The 21,667-nt window shown below is 42.7% G+C and overlaps 1 protein-coding gene across 1 annotated transcript; it reads right to left on the bottom strand.

Moving 5' to 3' along the window:
* Nucleotides 1-943: 943 nt before the first annotated feature.
* On the bottom strand, nt 944-20,819 carry LOC138627052 (1-phosphatidylinositol 4,5-bisphosphate phosphodiesterase delta-3-A-like). Its single transcript, XM_069709110.1, has 15 exons — nt 20,489-20,819; nt 13,049-13,216; nt 9,076-9,304; nt 7,986-8,115; nt 7,083-7,308; nt 5,768-5,969; nt 5,486-5,630; nt 5,015-5,167; nt 4,677-4,823; nt 4,433-4,583; nt 4,155-4,271; nt 3,768-3,946; nt 2,935-3,070; nt 2,401-2,550; nt 944-2,305 (listed from the first exon to the last, which is right to left on the bottom strand). Exons 1-15 carry the CDS (start codon nt 20,577-20,579, stop codon nt 2,163-2,165), a joined length of 2,367 nt encoding a protein of 788 aa, XP_069565211.1. The 5' UTR covers nt 20,580-20,819; the 3' UTR covers nt 944-2,162.
* Nucleotides 20,820-21,667: the final 848 nt, after the last annotated feature.

The raw sequence follows: 21,667 nt of genomic DNA, 5'->3' as shown, positions 1-21,667 counted from the left end.
AAGGGATGCAGTGATGATTGATTACTGGAATAACCTAATGGACCATAGTCCCCTGAGGTTTGTGCCCCCTTTATGGAAAGACCTGTTATATTACTTGTTTGTCAAAGACCTCAATTTAAAGACAAAAGTAACCTGAGACACAAAACTACCTCGAAACTACAACAAAAAAAAACCACACAAAAAAAGATCCACAAATAGACACAAAACGAAAACAAAGACTAGTTCAACGTGTGAAACAGAAAGTGATCACTTGGTCACGGTGATGTACTTTGTTATTATGCACATGGGCACTGTAGTGGTTGTTATTAATATGCACCAAAGCACCAAACCCTGAGTGTTAATCCGCTACTTAACAGCCTGTAATGAGTTCACTTTGGTAACGTTTGCTAATAACTACAGTGACCCAGTTTTACAGTTACATTATCAGTAGGAACTGAAAGTGTTGACAGACAGACTTCATTAAGTTTTGATGCTTTCATTGGATTGGTTGCCTGTTTGAAAATATAGCATATTGGCAGCTTTATCTTTTAACACTAGATGTATCAAAGGACTGACAGACTGATAGAACTGTGATATAATACCTAAACTGAATTTAAAAAGTTCTCTATGATAAAATAGAAAGAGTAATAGCCTATACAAAGGCAATAATGAGATGATTGAGATTTGTAACAACCTAAAATTTGATTAATAAACATTAATAAAGCCATTGGATTTAAACAGCCTGCTTTAAGACCAACCAGCTGTATTATTTTGTCCGCGGTCCACATGCAGTTCTTTAGTCGTCTGCAGGTTTTAGCTGTTCTGAGGAGAAATAGCTGTTAAATCCGAACCAAACAGAGATGTATGCCTGTGACTGATCTGTCTGCAACTTATGTACACACACGGTCTCCCGTGACATCATATCCACAGCAACAAAACAGAAAAAAAGAGTCACACACGGCAATGTGTTATCAGTGCTTTATAAAAACAGCATTTTCTCTTGCGTACAATATACAAATTCACATTCACACAACGTCAGCTATAAACTTTAACACTGCAAAGTCTTACTTCACTCACTGTAAATTCCATCTCCTGAAACCCATCTTGATTATATAAACTGTAATTACAGCAATCTCTGTGCATCACCTTTCATTACTGAACCATTTTATCATCCGTGAACGCCCCTTGTAAGAGTATTAAATGATTCACTGTAGCCTGCAGTAATTGGTGGTTGTATTAGATTATTGCAATTAGTGTTGAACCACTTTTTTTTTTTTTTAATCTGAATTTAAGGACAAGAACTGACAAGAACAACAAAAATATAGTCCAGTAGCCGACATGCAAATATCTCAAACATGACTTGACCAAACACCTTCATTTGACGTGTGTGAAATGATGAATTTTTAAGGAGCACACGTAAACATCTATCTGTAAGTAAATACTGTCTCTGTTTCAAGTTGATTTGAAAGTTGTGGAAATATATCCTGTAGTTACCCAGAGGGAAATTCAGAGTGCCAAAGTATCTGAAGTGAGTAAGTAAGTAAGTAAGACGAACTGTTCATGGACAACAACACAACCCGTGGCAATGACTGAGACATAATTACATCCTTATTACATCACTGCTGAACTAAACAGTGATTCATCATTTTTTTAATCACAGCTAATTATACCTGCTTTCCTACTTATAGCACTTTTGGTATAGCCTCTGTTAAGTAAGTGCTATTTTTTTTAGTTAAACTAATGTAATTGTTTAAGTTAAAAACCAAAATATTTAAGTATAAAATGTTAAAATATCCCAATAAAACTAAATAGTGATCACATAAAACCTATTTACTTTATATGGAAGTATTTGCAAGTTAACAATATTAAAATCTTTTTTTAGAGTTTCATGAGCCGCAATCATCACTGCCTTGTTTCTACTGCACTGAGATCTGAATAGACCAGATACTCTCTCTGTGTATGAGAGCCAAAGTGCTTCTTCATCTCTGATAAATACCATCTTTCTTCCTGCATTTGGAAGCGGCTGAGTATAAATTGGACCACTTGAGGTCTGGACTGGGAGACCGGCTAGCAGCAGCGTCTCTCTCTCGCTCTCTCTTTTCTCTCTCCTCACATCCAGAGCTCCTTCATCCAAAGCCCTTTGTTGTCAAGAAATTCAGCCTTCCATCTGCTTCGGACGCGTGTCACGCTTTGCCTTTGGCAATGGCCATACGCTCGGACACAGTTTTGACAGGAACTCCTTTGCGGGTCACTTTTACATGGATAAAGAGGGTGGCGGGGGACAGACTGGAGCCATCTGCCCTCAGTAGGTGAACGTGTCGATAGCCTGAGAAGAAAGAGTGGATCACACGCACGTTAATAAAACAACATGCCCCGACTGACGACTGGATGCATGACTTGATGTGCGGGTTGAATCTTCACCTGTGTGGAGGCTTGTGAACGGTAAAGTGAACTGCCCCACAAAGTCGTTTTTGGCGGTGTGATCGTGATCCTCCACCACGAAGCGCACCAGGGCCAGGTCTGGGACCTGCAGCTGGAAGCTCAGCGTGCAGTCCCAGTGTGGGTTGAAACCTGTAGGGGGCGCAGGAGAGCTGTAAATACATCATGTGGTGGTGTACCTTTCAAACTAACTAATCATGGCATTGGACAGGGAAAGGCTCCAACAAAAACAGGTCAATCTGCTCTGTACAGGTATTAAGGCGTTTATTGATATGATTCGTTGACTACTGCCTTTGTGTATCATATTGAGATAAGACAATATTGAAAACGAATCTTTACATGATGATTTTACAGTAAATGATTGCACTAAACATTAAATAATTAAGTATGCATGAAGAATAAAGGTGTTGTCTCTCTGTTTAAAAGTGCCATGGTGCTAAAGACACAGGGCTGATTAATGCTTTATTGTGACTTTATTAAAAAAAAAAAATAAAAAAAAAAGAATCTCGGTGTTACCGTTGTTGTTAATGCGGTGGGTTTTGTCTCTTGTATTATCAATAGCCACCCCATGAATTTCCACCCACACCTGTGGATCCACAATGGAGCTCACTTTGTCTGTGTTGATTTTTGGCAGCTGCTGTGCAGATATTATCTGGAAAAATGGACAGTAATTGATCAGTTTGCAAATCAAATTCACATTAAAAATGTAGAAATGTAATTCTGCATATCTCGAAAAGGGTCTTGACCTCAGTTGTCTTTCAGCTTTTGTTTCCCTCTTCCTTGTCTCTCGCCCTTCTGTCCTTCCCTGTCTTTCTTCCTCCCACCTGCCACGCCCGCCCACCTCATCTGCTCTCACTTCCCCAATGATTGCCAGTTCATACTTGCTCTTACTCTTATCTGTGAGTTTGCTGCAGTTTCTTGTGCATCACTATCTTCCTGTTCCTGTTATAGTTCTGTAATAATCTAGACGTGACGCTCGTCTTTTGGTTTCAATCTCCTGCCTCTTGTATTGTGCACTCGGTTCCTCCTTCTAGTTACACTGTTACTAAAAGCCCAAAAATGCACATTTCCCTAACGGGACTTTACAATCTGTGTAACACACAACATCATGTCAGGGAAATGGAAAAACGTCCCAGGAAACCCTTATTATCAGATTAAGAAATATTCGGAGGAGCAACAGAACCAGGTTCCGTTTTCCGTGCAATAAGTGTAATAACAACAGTGAAATGACATTATAGAGAAACAGCATAACAACACAGTATTATGTGAATATAGTGCAAACATATAAGAGGAGTATTTATCCTGGATTTGTGTCATCTCATCACAATTCTGTGGCAGTCTCAGCTCACTCGTATAGTCAGCTGCGTGGGGATGTGACCGGGGCCTCCTCCCGTGTTCTCCGGGTTGAAGTTGGACGTGGGGCTGCACAAGAAGCTGGGTTTGAGGACGTATCCGCAGCGGCCGTTGGGGAAGAAGCGACCCTGGTTCAGGTCCATCTGCTCCCCGGGTGTCTGGAAGTTCAGAGCCACTGCACAGCACAAAGGAGGAGAGTGGAGTCATGTCGCACCAGCAGACATTTCACCACGAGGGGACAAAGAATTACAGTCAATTCTGCATGTGTTGTGATGTGGCGGCAATTTTTCTTTGTTGCTTACTGACCACATTTCTTTCAAAATAAATTTCCTTTCTTTGCTGCCACTAAAACAACATCCTAGCTTCTAGTCTGGAGTACCAACCCATCTGGCAGCCGCCGTTCCACATTTCCTGAGGATCATAGTTGGATGATTGGAGGCGCTGGCCAGAGGGGTAGATTCGGCTCAGCTGCCTGCTGTTGTGTCTTACAAAAAGCTTCCCTGCAAATGAAAAGAGGGAAAACCACATGCCACCATACATCGGAGGCTGATTATATATTTCTGTAGAACTCGCTGCACAAAAAAAAACAGAGATGAAATTTGAAATCTTTGTGACTTTCTCTCTCTGCAATGTCAAGATGCAATTACTCCCGCTGGTGTACCCGAGTCTTTGATGAGCCGAAGGGCATCGCTTTCGGAGAAGGAAGACATTTCGTTCGGTGGTATTTCAGACACATTTTCAAAGCCACGGAAGCGGACGCTCCTGCAGTACACCACCAGCTCAGACAGCTCGGGGCTCAGTTTAGAACAGACCTGGCAAAGTCAAGCGCATCTTTCGATTAGCTAAATCGTTCGCGGTAACAGCTTTCCAGGATTGATGGCAATTGTTTTTGAACTGATCCTTACAGGAGTCTTCTTGGGTGTGTTCTTATTGCTGCTCGTTAGGTCGTCGTCGGAGCTCGAGGAGAAGCTGGCCGAGCTCCCGTTCTTGCCCAGTTGACCCAGGTGAGGAGTCTGCTTCTTCCCTTTCACCAGAATACGACCCTTGAGCTCCTGCGGGGGGAACAAACGGCTTCATTAGAAAACCAGACAGCCAGCGGTCTCTTCAGCTGTGTGTGTGTGTGTGTGTGTGTGTGTGTGTGTGTGTGTGTGTGTGTGTGTGTGTGTGTGTGTGTGTGTGTGTGTGTGTGTGTGTGTGTGTGTGTGTGTGTGTGTGTGTGTGTGTGTGTGTGTGTGTTTTGTACTTCAGGGGAAGGCAGCTCTTTCAGAGGCCGCTCGCTGAGAGGCTTGGTGAGCAGTTTTCTGCCCAGGATGGTGCGAAGATGTTTGGCCATGACGGCCTGCTGCTCCACAGAGCAGTGGTTCTCCAAGGACAGGATCAGAGGGTACGGGGACGCCTGCATGAGTGATGTTGGGGGGGGGGGGGGACACGGGAAACCTCTTATCCTGAGCCATTAAAATTCAATCAGATAATGTAATCTAAAACCCAATACTGTAATACTATACTGTGTCAAAACCAAAATGTCACAGGGCTCCCTCAGAGCTAAGCACGCACACCAGATGAAGTGCAGTTGGTTGCGAAACAAAGATTGATGTGGAATTGTTTACTGACTAACTGCTCCCTTATTTCATTAGCGGGGAGGAGGAGCAGCGAGCGTGGTGTCACGGCGGAGGATTTACACCATTCAAAAGCCGCCAAATTGAGTGTCTCATACCTTAAAGGCGTACTGGGCGATGGTTTCGATGACCTCCTTAAAGGGCACTTTGGAGGTGAGAGTGTGGCCGTGGTAAATGACGGGTTCGCCTTTATCTCCGTCCCAGCAGTCCAGCTCCACACAGCGGCAGCCCTGAATCAGAGCCCTGACAGTGACGGACAGATAACTCATTTTAAAACCACAGGAACATCACAGGAGGTGGATTTCTGGTCGGAGTCGATGACCGTGGTTTAAAAAAAATTGTGCTGTTCGACGATGCGTCATCGGTCTCCGCCCGAGTACCTGATGTATGGCTCGGCGCTGCTGGCGCTGGTGACTTGGTCCTTGGTGAGATAAGTGTTGTGCGACGAGGAGATGAAGTAGTGGGCCAAGGGGCGGCTCATGTCCTGGGAGACTCTGGCATGGTCAGGGTTAAAGACGTCATTCTCCCGGGAGAGCATGTACATGGTGAAACCATTCTGTGTCATGAACTGGTTCTTCTCGGCTGTAATAGACGGCAGGGTCTTTCCATCAAGTTGTTATCTTTCAGTGGGTTTAGGCAGTTTCATTAAGGGGTTTGAACAACATAAAAGACAGCTGGTGTACATGGAAGACAAGCAAAGACACGACAGGTTTAAAACAAATCTTTCGTCTCGAAGAAATTAAGCTAAAAAGTCCCGGGAGCAGATACAGTATAATAAATTTTTTTGACCTCATATATAATAAGCTCTTGTTGTTGTAGTGTATCTGCACTGCGGTTCATTTAGCAGTTTTGAAATAAAGTTAAAAGTACATTGCTCACTAAATATATCATATTTTAATATACAGGATGCAATTGATTGAACTCCTCAAAATATTGTTTTTATTTTCAAACTCTTACCCTATTAGTTAGAATTATGTCTTTCCTAAGTAACTTTTGAGAGAAAAAATAAAATATTTTTGCACCTATAAGTGAAAGAGTTGAATTTATAAAAATCAAAAGGCACCATTGTCCGTTTCATTCCACTCGGGTGCTCCGCTGATGGTACGACCAAGTACCGCTTGGTGGCAAATGTTAGTTAACTTCAGTGAAATGTTGCTGTATAGTGGAGCATTACTGAAGCAGTTCAATGACTCTTCTCCGCTCTGCTGCTGTTAGAATAAAGACAAATATTTGCTCTAAATACTAAAAACACGTTTAGCATTAACTCATAAATGTCACATTGCATGTCGCGAGTTCAGCGAAAGAGCCGTAGCCTTCTTTACAGAGCGTGTTTTAAAAATACTTTAAAATTGAGTTCATCATTTTTATAATTTTTTTTATGTCATACACTTTATATATAAAGTACACAACTGTCACTGTGACTATCGTTGGTTGCATTTGTTCTCTTTCATTTCAACCATGGCGGCTAATGTGAACTACTTAAAGACTCTTTAAAACAAACCACTCGCTGCTAGAAAGAAAATGGATCTCTTTTTGTGCAACAGCAGGATTTTTCTCAAACTGTTTATGGTGTTTAACTAAATCACTGTTTTTTTGTGAGTCAGGAGACGCTCAAAGACGCATTGACGTCCTGTTTATATGAAAACATTGCGTGTTCTTCCTTTAAATCCTGTGACGAGTGCTTGGAGGACCTACCCCAGTCATTCAGCTCATAGGTGAGTATGAGGCTCTGAGCGTGGTTCAGCGAGGCGTCTTCCCCTTGGTCTCCCAGGAAGTCGCGCAGCTCGGCGGTGGAGAGCACGCAACCGTTGCTCGAGTAGTGTCTGAACACGGCGTCCAGCTCGGGCCGCCGCAGCAGCTCCCTGCAGAACTCTTCAATTTCTATGTGGTCCAGGCGGCCATCGCCGGATCGGTCGCACCTCTGGGGATGCGAGGGGAGAGAGGGGTTAGTTAAAACACTTTAAAAAAAAAAAAAATTGATCAAAAACGATGAGCAATCCCACACACAGAGAGGAAAATAGACAAATATCAAACGCAGTGTGCTTTTATTTTGGGCAGTGCTTCATGTTCCCTGTGGGGAAAGCATCTTCATAGTAATTCAGCCCAGCTGTGCTCACTTACATTCAAAAACATGCTTCTCTGAGGAGGGTCGGTGTTGGAAATTGTACGGAGAAGGAGCATAAAACCACGGATTGGGCTGTAATGGAGAGCTGAGGGACATAGCGGGCAGTAATCCCCCACGATAACCACATAAATGGCTCTTGATTTGTTGTGGGGGAAGAAGAGAGGGAGGGGATGAAGATAAGTGTGTGTGTGTGTGTGTGTGTGTGTGTGTGTGTGTGTGTGTGTGTGTGTGTGTGTGTGTGTGTGTGTGTGTGTGTGTGTGTGTGTAGAGGAGAGGGGGTGGGGGGTTGGCTCGCCGCTGGGTTTGGTAATTGAACACAGACTCTGGACTCCGGGGTGTCGGAGGAAAAATGATACCAGCCCGAGTCGCTCTCACCAACTACTGCTTCACTTCTTCCACTCGGCGCTGACTGAATTCAGCTCGCGTCAACTTATTTCTACCGACCCAACGCGGGTTGCTCACGTGACTCTGACCTTGAATAAAGAGCGGGCATACTGCTCGCTCAGGTCAATGTTGATCATCTGCAACAGCCGCTTGACCTCGTCGTAGCTCATCTTGCCGTCCTGGTTCTGATCCGCTCGCCTCAGGTAGCCTCGGATCCAAGTGTAGAGAGTTAAGGAATAAAACCAGACTAAAACAGAGAGTCAAACAGTCAGGGCACTTTCTGGACTCTGATATATTTGTCTGGATCAAACATCCTAATGTGGATCTGTCAAGTCATATTGCAGTTTGTTTTTTTTTCACTTATTTTTCCAGAAGGGGTTTCTGTCTTTTGTCGTCCCTCTCATGGTTTCCTTTGTTTTTATTACTCCCCTGATTATCTGAGAGGTTTTTGAAATCTACGTTAATATAACTCTTGCACTTAAAGTCACTGTAGTTACTCCTCCGCTCCATGCTAGCCAGGGAGTTATATTCACAGCGTAATTGTAATGGAAGAAAAGGGGGACAAAGTCCACAATCAGTAAATTCCATCTGAAAGTAATATGACGCTTCAGCAGACCTATTTAGCCAAATGAAGATCTTATCTTCCAAAATATTATCCTTTTTAGAATGAAATTCACTTTGTTTTTGTGTTTTTCCAGACAGCATTAAAACAGATTATCTTTTAATGTGTGCTAATACAGACAATAAACTTCAACTGACCCACATTTAAGCTTTCTAAAATTTGGGTTCAAATTTTCACCTGCTGAGCGTTTCAGTGTTCATGAACTGATTATTCTCTGTAAACAATTTAACCACATAGAGTGAAAAGCATAATGCAAATTGGTGCTTTCTCTCAATGTCAACATTGATTAACGTGGAGAAGAAGAAAAGGGGGAAATAAACAGATCAACAGGGATTATCTTCAACTCTACCTGATACCTTCACTCATATTATCCTCTGGCTATGAGGGATTGTAATTAACTGTGATGTGTCGGACTATAATTAGACAGGGCTTTTTTTATTTTTATTTTTTTAATCGAGTCATTACTGCTCACCTTAGCTGTGGCACACAGTCACCATAGCAATGCTGCCTCGGCTACACTATATGTACTCGTGCATATTAGAAGTGGGGCAGGATATTGGTCCAGTTTTTCTTTCTGAGTCATGTTGGCCACGCTCTCCTTTAAAGTGCGGATCCCTCGCACCCAGCGCTGGGCTTCATCCTCGCAGCGGCACAGCAGGTCCAGGCTCTTCCTGGCCCCTCTGAAGACCACCGTGAAGCAGCGGTTCTCCGGCACCGACCCGGACAGCCGCCGCAGCGCCTCCGACTGGCAGCCCTCGCGCACGCACTCCACCTCCGTCACTGCGACTGGGAGAGAGGAGCGGGAGAGAAAAAAAAACAAAAAGGGGTCGTGTTGATGAGTAAATCATAACAACACATGGAGCGGCTAAAGGTCAAGTGTGAGGTGTTTTTAGGGAGCCATAAATCCCACCGCGAACACTGACATAGCAATGAGATTGTAAAATATGACAAGCCCTCAACACCCACACACACACACACACACACACGCACGCACACACACACACACACGCGCACACAGTGACACACAAGTGAGAAGCTGGACCTTCACTTTGCTATCTGTGTGCTGACAGTTGAAGCGCCGGGCCTTCTGATGAGTTTTATGTTAGTTATTCTGTTGGCTGCCAACATGGGATAAAGGCTGTGTGTGCTCAAGGAAAGTATTAGCATGCTAACACAGAATGGATTTTTAAAAAGTGCTCACAAGGCTCTATCTCATCTTGCACTGTCATACGACTTGGACCTATTCCAAGTCTAGGTCTTAAATTCTCATCATTTCCCGGTCTACAAATGTCTGTCTCATTATCGGCCTTTCAATCATCTATTAAGCACTTTGAAATGGTCCGAACTGTACGAAAAGTGCTATATAAATAAATAAAAATGAATAAATAAAGTTTGAGGTATACCCTGCAACCCTCGGCAAATCCAAAAGGGATTGTGCTTTTGCCATTAGGGCCCCGTTTCTCTTGAACAGTACCCTCCCCCCCCTCTTGTGAGATCAGTCCATGCTGAGCTCAGCTTTAAAAAAAAAAATGTCAATGGTATATAAATATAAGATATTTTCCGATTTTTTTTCATTTGAAATTTGAATTCTGTGAGTTGATCAGTATGACTGTACGGTTAACATCATTACGGTGGGCACTGCACATTCTCACTGCATCGTTTAGTCAGAGGGGTCAAAGGTCAAAAAGGTCCAGATTTACTATAAATTCAATTCGCTATAAATCATCTCTAAACATCATATTTCCAAAGCGGCAGAGTAAAGCCAGAAAAACAAAAACGAAACAGCCTTCGACAAACATACAACGGCTCCTAGCTGATTCTAGCACAAGAACTTTATTCAGCACAGAAGCTGGTATTTCTGCCTGCAGTGTGGTGATCACTCAGCTTGGCAAAAAGCAATGTCTGTCCCGACAATAGCCTCATTCTCTGCACTGGAGGTCGTAAAAGCCTCCGCTGGCCACCTCTTCGAAATGACTCCACATTCCTCCTTTGTGGTTGTCCCAGAGACATGGCAAAAGTGACATCTATGTGTGTCTGTGTGTGTGTGTGTGTGTGTGTGTGTGTGTGTGTGTGTGTGTGTGTGTGTGTGTGTGTGTGTGTGTGTGTGTGTGTGTGTGTGTGGTGGGTAGCAACAGCAGAAGTTTAAAGTGGTGTCTTGTAGTGCTTTTGAGCGTGAAGATACAACACTGAACTGCAGGCGTCAGATCAAACAGGACCTGGAGAAGCGCCTGGAGCTCGGAAAAGAGGAACCGAGCCAAACCATCCTGGCCTCACACACACACACACACACACACACACACACACACACACACACACACACACACACACACACACACACACACACACACACACACACACGCACACACAGATTTGGCCTGCCAGTGAGGCATTATCAGTATCTGTCCGCTGAAGTGGCCACCCTGCTCCGACACGGCTTGTTGTCATTGTCGTAAGAAGCGTTTCACGCTGCAACTCAACCGCTCTGTTTCTATTTCCGGCTTCGACTGCACCACAATCAAGGCGGCCTTCACCGAGCGCTGATCCACCAACTCGCCCACCCGCTCCGTAGGTCCAGCAGGGGGGGTCAGCGTTAAACTACACACCAGCATCAGGACGGAGAGAGAGAGAGAGAGAGAGAGAGAGAGAGAGAGAACAAACAGAGGTGGCAGAGACAAAGGTCAGGCCACGAGGGAAGAAAATAAAAGAGAGGGAACTTGATCTCAATCCCATCAGCTGACACCTTTTCACCTTGAGCTGTGTAAAAATAAAAAAATCTTTCAGGAGAAAAAAAATGACCGAAAAACACCTCGAGAGTATTGGAAGATTAAATAAATGCTACTGCACCTTCTGCACCTCTGCTGTCAATAAGAAAACAAGCTCGTGTTTTCCTCTTAAACGACCATCTTCTCTTACTTACACCCACCGGATTTAGTGTGAAGAGTCTGTCCTTTAGTTTCATTGATTCATTCCAGGTGTTTGTGTTCATTTAATTCAGAGAGTCGATTATTAAAAAAGTCAGTAAGAAAATCTCTAATAAGATATGTGTATTAAAAACTGTTTGATCACAGACATTAGTAGCTTCCTCTAGAGTTGACACAACGTGCCGTTACAGCTTGATTGGTCTTTTAAAACAACGGTTGAAAATGAAAGCATTTTAACATAATGGATGAGCCCTGAAATGAAGTATAATTTGCCCTTTCTCTTCCGCTTCCTTACTGAGAATAAAACTTTGCTTTTAGAGTTTAATTATTTCTCCCACAAATGATTATTTAAATACTCCAAGAGGGGTGATATTAAATCTCTAAAATAAAACATTTTCAATGACAAAATCTGACTTGCTTTTAACAAAACAACCCATAAACAGCATGCAAATTCAATCGAAGAAAAACTAATCTAGGTTTTCATCTTGTAAATAACCTCCTGGGACTTGTAGGCTGAATGTACAGGAGTCTATGTTTCTGCCTAATTTTAGTTTCACATTCTTGTTACCTGCTGGGACTCCGCTGAGGAAGCTTTACATGATTTGTGTGTAAAAAAAATAAGCCTTAATATTCTTATGGTGGCCCTTTATGTCCATTTTCTGTCTGAAACAAGCTGTTTTAGTTCCTGTCTCTTTAAGGCCAACCTCCTCAGAGGCCCACTTTCTTTCTGATTGGTCACTTTCCAGGAAGCATCCAGAGGTGGTGCTAGATTATCCAATAACATTAAATATCCATCCACCCATTATCCGTACCCTCTTTATCCCGAACAGGGTCACAGGGATAATATTAAATATGTGACAGAAAACATGGAAAAACATAATTGGTCCTCTTTAAAGGATCGGTTACACACACACACACACACACACACACACACACACACACACACACACACACACACACACACACACACACACACACACAAAAATCTCTGACCATACACATACTTTTAGGTCATTTTTTGTTGCTTCTAAACTGGTATCATTAGTGAGCTCGTGCCAGCTTCATCTGATCTGTACGCTTTTGTCTCACAAACGCAGAAGCGAGCCAGAGGTCTCGGTACGTGCAAGACTACCGCGTTCATTAGATAGCCACATTGCAGAGTCCATGATTAGCCTCCCTTTTAACAAGCAATCCCTTTTAATGAGGGAAAGTGGAGGAGACGCCGTGAGATAGAGCCAAGATAAAACAGCTCAACAGCTCCGAACAATGCGCGGGCTGAATGAGCGCATTGACTCACATCCCAGTTTGAACTGTACTGGCGAAAGGTCTGCTACAATACTTCCCTGGAGATAAGTTTCCTTCCACTTTTCCCCTAATCTAATATTGATTGGGGTTCCTTTTGTTTTTGTAGTAAAAGAACGAATCCTTTTCATGAGCGCGCTCACTTTTCAGAGCTCTAGTTCCTCCCCGGCCCTCCTCCCTTCCCATAACTAACTCCCTTTTCCTCTTGGTTGAAACCAGGCCCACACACACACACACACACACACACACACACACACACACACACACACACACACACACACACACACACACACTTAGCTCTCCTTACACGTCTGCTGGGCCTTGGCTTTGCGGGAGCTCTTGGTGGACTCACACCACACGGTGAGTCCGTCCTCCAGCAGCCGCAGGTTTCGGCTCTTCTGCCACCTCGAAGAGCGAATTTTCACCATGTTGGAGCCCTGCATCATCACACGGACGTCCTCGTCGTCCAGCAGCCCTGAAGGAAGCCACACGAGCAAAATGAGTCCAATGTAAAAATGACTCAATGTTTCACATCGTATCACTGCGTCATCAGCACGTTGAGTTTGATTTTTTTTTTAACTTTTTGCATGAGTTCAAACCTTCAAACCTTCAAACCTTCCCCGAAACAAATAAAGTCATGAAAAAGGATTCTGGAGGTTCTGAGAAATCAACCGGTAGTAAAAAGAACAATAACATCAGAAGTTTTCTTAAGAATCCTGTTGTTAGGCTCATTACGACAGTTTAGAGTATCATTTTTTACCATGTTCACTATCTTAGTTTAAAATGCCGACACGCTAATCTTGAATAATTATTAAAGAAATGTTGAGGGCATCATCAGCTGTGGCTGATGGGAATCAGTCATCAGTTTTGGAGGTATTTTTCTTCATAAGCCAAAATATTGAAAAAGGTCAGAAACATTTGAGCTGATGACAGAACTGGATGAAAAGCTAAGGGATCACAGAGTTAATCAGAATTCATCCTGAGGGAAATAAGAAGTCTGAGACAGTACAAAGCCGGAAATATTATTAAAAAAAAAAAGTAAAGTCATTGAGAAACCAGCATCTAACACAAGGTCAGTCCATCTAACACATGTTGAGATATTTCAAAAATCTGACTTTCTGGTAGAGCAAGATGAAAAGTTAAGAAATGACAAAAATCGTTGGGATTCATCCTCTGGGAGTCACGAAAATCTGTAAAACGTTTCCAACTTCCCTTTAAGAGTATGATAATATCAAGAATATTGTGAAGTACAACATGATTTATAAGTCTTACTCCTGAGTATAGAGACATCATAATATCTTTGTGAGAAATTGTGACTTTGTCTTGAAGTCAGTTGCATATCTGTTTCATTTAAGTGGCACTTCACCAAACTCCACAATTATGTCACTATTTTTAGAGATTTTTGAGAGACCCCTCAGTAGGTTTAAGTCAAACTTAATGTCCCTGAAAACCAAGCTTGTACTCCTGAAGCTGACCTCAAAAATGTTGACAACACTTTCTTGCTTATACCCCAAACCTCAGGTTGTGTTTTATATACAAACCTCGGAGCAAATGACCTTTGAGTGCTTCGGATAAGTGAAGCTGACCGGGACGGTTTTGAAAAAAACAAAAAAAGAGACTTATAATAAAGTAACGTTTCTCTGTGCGTTTTCTTCCAGTCGAGACTTCAGAAAACATGAGGAACATACTGCAAGTTCAAAAGAAAGCAGAGAAAAATTTATTGGTGCGATGTAATTGAGTCATGATAATTTGTAATTTATTTCTCCCTGGGTTCGGAGCACGCCAACAGGCAGCGGGAAAGGAGGCTGTTATAACAGTTACTGTATGGAAAAATTGCAAAGTGTTTTTCTGGCTGTATCGTTTATACTAGTGCTTTGTGGCCATTACAGCACCATAAATGAATCAAGAATGACTCAGGTCTTGTTAGAAGTAAAGATACATTCATTGTTCATTTAAAGGGCCATTTTACATGAACTGGTTTTGATGAAATCTTGTTTAAGTAACTTGTATGGTTGGGCTGAAACTGTTTTGATTATCGATAAAAAAAAAAAAAAAGAAGCCAAACATGGTCTATTTTCAGCTTTGCAATCGAGAGGATTTTCCCCCTTCTTCTTTTTTTGTTGTTGTTGTACACCAAATATATTTGGAGTTTTGGACTTTTATTTGGACAAAACAAGCAACCTGAAAGATGTCACACTTTTTTTTTTTTTTTTACACTTTTCTGACTTTTTAATTAAACACGGCGACAATAATTGGCAGATTACTCAACGATGAACAAAATCATTAGCAGAAGCTGCGGTGGGAAACTTGTGATGATTTCAGACCGCAAGGCCCAAGTTCACAAGAGTGTTTACACAGTTGTTTCCCTGACTCATTTCAAAGACACAGCAGATCCCGAGTGCGGTCCAATCCTGTGAAGTGGATATTTTTACATAACTTAAATTTAAGGTTATGTAAGATTTACTCACTATATTGTGAATACCTAATAAATTATTTGTTTTATACCAACAGGGAATGGTTTGTTTTTTTCCACTAAATCCTTTTAAAAAAGCAGCTATTTTCTTATTCAATTCCTCATTTGGATAAATGTTTGGTTATCAGGGGCCATATTTACTGATTCCTCTTGGGGACGTTTTTTTTGTGCAGAAGTTACAAAAAGAGTCAAAGAGATTCAGACTCAAATCTGGTTTGAAGGTTTTGCCAAATGGAAATGTATAATTTGCCAAACAGGAATACATCTGCGACAAGATTAACAGCTAGATTTAAAAGTTTAGTTCAAAATCTGGTGACTGCAAACTGCTTTATCTTATTAAATCAAGAACAACGCAGCAAACGCTTTACAGCGCAAGTGTTGAAGGACATTCGACTGCATGCTTCAGTGCTTCTCTTGCACAGACAAATGGGACCTCTCACAGAGCGCTCCTCTTTCAGTACCGTTCAAAGAAGCAGCGCAAACAAGCTCATCAAATTATTCTTCAGGCTTTAGTCTCTCCTGCTCACCTCTAAAGATTCGTCCAGACACAGTTGGCATGCATTCTCCCTCTCTTCCCCTTAAATCACAGTCGCCGTACTGTCGGTGCCAAATGGCTGAAAGAGTTTCTCAAAGGGCCCCTGAAGCTGCAGCACAGAAACTGCTCTCGAATCCCTCCCCCCTCCTCCCCCGCTCCCAACTAAAAACAAACTGGGTGCAACTACAGATTTCTTCCCATCAGGTTCGAACACAAAGAACCCCCCCCCCCCGCAGGACCTCAATCCATAACAAGCCTGTTTTTCCAAGCAGTTACCACATGCGAGGCATGACCACAAAGCGGAGCGCAAGGACCTGATTAACTGCAGGTCATTGACCACGTTAAGCTGCCCAAACAACCTTAACTGGCTCTGTCTCAACTTTTGTAAAAACCACATTCTTACTTTCCTACCTGCATCATTTCCACATCGCCCCCGCAGCTGAGCTCAAGTCTACAAGTGTTGGCCGAGACACCGTTTTAAACACGCAGCTCATTCATGTGTTGAAACACTGTATGGCTTCTTTATAAGCACGTCAACCCCACTGATGGGCCTGATTCTTCAGACCCAGAGAGCTGAATTGTGTTTTCTTTTTGTCGCCTCCTGCAGAAAATCTGTCTGACATCCACTTCATCAGCTGGTTAAAATCCCTGCACGGTATCTGGTTCGCAACCCTGCTGAGGTATTTCAACGCAAACATCTCAACACGGCACAGACGGGGGGGGAGGGCTACCATCTAAATTTAGCACATTAGCTAACTTTTGCTATTAGCTGTAAACACGACATACACAGCGGAGACTATATGGGAGGTTTTTTTGCAGGTATTTCGTCATAAACCAAAAGTACCGCACAGATTGAAGTAGTGATTTTAAAGATGATGCAATATGGAAAGTGAAGGGATCCATGAAAGTCAGTAGGATGTCATCGTCTGTGGAAGAATTCACCCAATAGTTGTAAAGATACTTCTGGACCAAAGTGGTTGACAGATATATTGACATTACCGTCTTTAAAAACACAAAAATCTGTTGACTGAAAACTTTCAGCTGCATGTGTGAACAACTGGTGAAAACCCAAAAAAGAAAAAAGAAAAAAAAAAACCCTCCTGTTTGAACAGCAATGAAAAAAACAAAACAATAAACTTTTAAATGAATCCCATCAGGAGCATTTCTCCAACGGTGCACGGACGCTGTGAGCAGCAGTGGAGGAGGATAAAAAACAAAAAAACAAACTATATCAGCTGGTCAGTATAAGTCTGCATGATTCTGCACATACCAGCTCCCCCCCCAGGGCACGGTTCACGTTTCTCTCAGCATAACAACTGTCACGAGGGCCAGCTAGCAAAGATCCTACACTTGCATAAAGATAGACAGGTTAGGTATGATACGAGGGCCAATTGGAGTTTCTCCATTCGGTCCCACAGCTGCGGTGGTCAGAGGGCAAAGTACGGACGTCCAGTCAGCGTCTCTAAATACGAGGTTCAAGAACGACAGCAGAAGATGATCTCAACAAACAAACAAAAAAATACTTAAGAGTTGAGACTCTCAGCATCATCAGGCTAATCTGAAAACAGTTACCCCCCCGCCTCCCTCCCACTAGAAAAAAAAGAAAGAAAAAGGATTAGAATCAAACTGAGTGTTATTTGGAAATGCAGAACTACTGCCAATGTTTCTTTGGAGAGCACAAGAGCTGAACATGAAAGCCACGCAGCCCTCTTTGTATTCAGCTGAAAATAAGCAGCTTTCAGTTAAACATTCTCTTTGTCTTCCATAATGAATGAAACATCATTCGTTTGCTCATTAATAAGCAAGCTATGACCACACAGTGAGGCGGATGTAACGTGAGCGGGCTTCACAGCTTCGCTCCAAACGGCCATCACAAACTTTAATATCTGGAGTGCTGTGAAATATTCATGGGGGTTACCAAGAAATCTGCATTTTACTTTAAAAATTGGTCGAATATCCTGAGAAAACAGAAATTAAGGAAATATATGTGTCTTCACAACGATAAATCCCTGAATTATGAATTCCATCTGCCCTCATCTGGAAGCCAAAGATCTTCTGTCGTTGGGATTTTTTTTTTCCCTCTGATGTTGGCAGGAGGACACATGACTGATTGAGCTGTGTGGGTTTTTTAGAGGGGAAATATGATCCCAATTTTCTTTTGGACAGGGCCTACAAGGACTATCTAAATATTCAGGTATATAAAACATCACAACTGTGATGGTTGTTTGATTTTGACATGTTTAAGTTTGCTAAATTTGCCTCAAAAGCCAGAAAAATAGGACAAAGTTCACCATTTAATCCGTATTTCTTCTGATGTATTAATTTCTCTAAATGTAATAAAGAAAAACCTTCTCAAAAAGAATAATTTCACAAGATCCTGCAGGTCCTTGAGAAACAAAGAGATTACTTTACTTTTGTGCAACGACATTTCAAAAATCACTTCTTCCTTAAAATGTTTATTCGTTTTCTTTCAACACGCGGAAAAGTACAGATGCCGTAACAATTTATTTTGCTACAAACTGAGCCGACACATTTGATAAAGGTAAGAAACAAGCATAAAACATGTTCATTATCCTAAAATCCTTTAAATAAACACAAAAAAAATGCCATAAAGTCATTCAGAATAAATGACTTTTATGGGATGCTGCATATACTATCAGAATACTACTGCGTGTTTGAGCTCAGTTAGGATCCCACAGATGTTAAATCCCTCTCATAAACACATCAAACTCCAACAACAGACAACAAAAGATGAAGATATATTTGGGATTTGGGAGGCTTGGTGCTGCATGGAAAGTGTTGTTACTGCCAATCATAGATATAAAACATATGAAAATCCATTTTATATCCTGGGTTTATGCTGTGCAGGCTGTTTGTTCTCACAAGCGTCTAACTGCTTTCGTCCCGCAGTTAACAGCACAGGCGACAACCTCGGACTCTGTCCCTCAGATCAAATCCAACCCCCCCCCCCCCCCCACCCCCCCACCCACCCGAGGCTGTCTGGGGCGACGAATATATTTATCCGCATGTGCACTTGTCTGATGCAAACGCAGATTATCTGAGAACGAAGCAAAAATCTGCGCCTCACGGGGCCGCATTCATCATTCATCGCTCCGTCCGCGAGGAAAAGCAGGTGAGAAATCTCTGAGCAGGGAGGCCAGAGTTTAGTCCCGAGACACCAAGAAAAAAAACCTCTCGACTCCACTCATTCTGGTCTGCAGATGACAGAACTGTGTGCCTGTTTTCTGTGAGATGAAAGTGAGGATTAACAGGCTGCTTGCGGAAGGTGAAGGCCACCTGACTGATTTATGATGACACATGCTGGTAAAAAGGGGTCAGAGGGGGGGGGGGTTCACTGGCTTCATTATGTAGTATTAGCAGGACGCTCAAATATAGCGCTGACAGTTGCGTCTTACAATTTCAGACACAGATACGGGTTCATAACGCAAGCGTCAGTAATACGAGGGTCTGCATGGTGCCAGAGTTTCAACATAGTCTGGTGTGTCGGTGACGAAGGTCCGGATCCCTGTGCACACAACACTGCTGCACAAACATGAAAATGAACACAAAATGAAGCATTTTAGAGCAGGAACTGAACAAAAAGTTATTCAAGATACCAATTTTTTTTTTTCTTCGATTTCTGGGAGGATTTCGGTGTGTTTTATAGCGAAATGATGTGCGCAGCACGTACTTAAACATGTCCCCCAATACACCTTACATGTCGTGCTTTTAGCTAAATGTTGCAAAACCTGCCAAAGAGCCCTTGGATGATTTTTAAGACTTGTGCTCTGGGCACAATCTTTTTTGCATTTGTATGGAATAAATGGGTCAAATGGCACCGCAGCTTGAACAGTGGTCCAGATTCTGACAGGTGCTCTATCGCTGCTCAGCAGGTGTCTATTTTAGGGGCCGAGGTTGCTTAAGAAGGCTTGCTTGTGTGTGTGTGTGTGTGTGTGTGTGTGTGTGTGTGTGTGTGTGTGTGTGTGTGTGTGTGTGTGTGTGTGTGTGTGTGCGTGTGTGTGTGTGTGTGTGTGTGTGTGTGTGTGTGTGTGTGTGTGTGTGTGTGTGCGTGTGTGTGTGTGTGTGTGTGTGTGTAGGGAGTAGGCCGGTGGACGGGAACGGTGAGGAGGCCGAATCACAGCAGCAGACCAGTGAGCAGCTCAGCGCCTCACGAACACATGATCCCTTCAACTACACCCACACAACACTCCCAATTTCAGCTCATCTTTGATGTGTCAGTGGCATCCTGCCGCCGTCATCTGCTGATTGTCAGCAAAAATGCAGTAATTTTCTATAAGTGCTGTTGCACATCAGTCGTACGCTGTTTGAACTGATCGAAATCAACTTGACCTCTGAACTCGGGGTGAAATGGGAGGAAAAACGGGGTCGCGTGCAAAATGAAGGAGCAAAAACGAATCGGAGAAGAGGCTTTACGATTGTACCAAATAATCTCCAGATGAAGTCAGTGGTGAATAATCCAATCATCTTTTCAAAAGTGTGCAAATCAAAGTGCTTAAATAACTGTGACAGAAATGGTATTGATAACACAAAATGTCATATATTTGATTGATTTAAAAAAAAAAAAAAAAAAAAAAACCTCCAGTTCCAGCTGATATGTGAAACTAATTCAAATATCACTGCAACCTCATATACCTTCATACCAAATACTTGCACTGACTTGTGCTTCAGGCTGTTAACTACGTGCCAAAGGAGCAGCTCAAGTTTAGAGATTTCCTTACCGAGCCTTCTAATGGGGTCCGTGGTCCTCTCGGCCCCTTTGCTCCTCTGCTCCCGCTGACCGGTGCTCGGTGCCTTGCCGCCGCCCAACATGCTGGAAACCGGCGGGCTGCAACTTTCCTACCAGCGCTCGGGACAGTTTCCTCCGGGGCGCTGCGTCTGAGGGTTGCAGGTGTCGCGGAGCTGCCCCACAAGGACCCCGAGAGCAGACAGACGCGGCCGCGCGCAACAGCTTATTCCTTTTCCACATGTAGTATAAAGTCCCTCCCCGGCGCTGCTCTCCATGCCTGTGCGTAACATGACTCCAAACCAAGGCGCACACTTCGGGCGCCCTCACCACCACCAACACCTCCTCCTCCTCCTGTCCCAACACAGACAAAACGGTCAAATCCCCTCTCCCTCCCTCCCTCCCCCACTCCCCCCGCTCCCAACACACACACACAACCATGCATACATTTATTATGTGCTTTTTAAAGCTTTCCTGAGAACACACCAGTTGTTTACGAGGGTGAGACCGGATCACAAAGGTCACTTTTTCTTTTCTTTTAAGACTTAAGAAGTTTTAAATAAAGATTTTATGAACTTTTTTTTTTTCACTAGCACGAAAATATACAAAGCCAGACATGGATATGTTTTTACGTGATTTCACTAAGTGTCCTGAAATGATTCGTATATTCTGGTTTTGATTATCCTTATTTTGTTTGATAATATAAAATAGAATTGCACACTGTACGTGGGCTCATAATAAAAATAAAAAAAACTGCACCGTGATTTACAGGCCTATGTTGCACCTAACTTCTCACTGAAAAAAAAAAAAAGTGTACTTACAAGTATATTGACTTCCACTGCCAGGAAGTATGGTGACATATTTTTTTTTTCGCCTGCTGTTGCATCATGGTCCATCTAATCAGCTGGACTCTTTTCCTACAGGTGAGCTGGTCCTTGTTTGAAAAAAGTTTGAAAAACCAACATTAGAATAAATCTGAATTGTCTTTCTCTGCGGGGGTTACAGAATAAAAGCAGGGGGGGAAAAAAATGTATTTACTTTAAGAAAAAAAACGAAAAAAAACCTACTGCTGATCCAAATCGTTATGTCCGTGGATGAGGAAGCAGCGCCCCCTGTTGGTTGTTTAAAGCACCTAATAAGATCTCAACAACAATCAATTCTATAATGCCAAATT

The sequence above is a fragment of the Brachyistius frenatus genome, unplaced genomic scaffold, assembly GCF_029030835.1.
Source record: "Brachyistius frenatus isolate BFR_SWC_R1_liver_20210118 unplaced genomic scaffold, ASM2903083v1 Contig_80, whole genome shotgun sequence".
NCBI classification, from domain to species: Eukaryota; Metazoa; Chordata; class Actinopteri; family Embiotocidae; genus Brachyistius; species Brachyistius frenatus.
Note: the sequence above shows the minus strand (reverse complement) of the source record. Positions and strands in the feature narration are given on the sequence as shown.

What these genes read in the sequence shown, in the direction of transcription:
- LOC138627052 (XM_069709110.1), bottom strand. Translation starts at nt 20,579, where the DNA reads ATGTTGGGCGGCGGCAAGGCACCGAGCACCGGTCAGCGGGAGCAGAGG. An exon ending in AGCGCCGAGCCATACATCAG is followed by an intron (nt 5,631 to 5,767) that starts GTACTCGGGCGG and finishes CGTCACTGTCAG; the next exon opens with GGCTCTGATTCAGGGCTGCC. An exon ending in AAGAGCTGCCTTCCCCTGAA is followed by an intron (nt 4,824 to 5,014) that starts GTACAAAACACA and finishes TTCCCCCCGCAG; the next exon opens with GAGCTCAAGGGTCGTATTCT.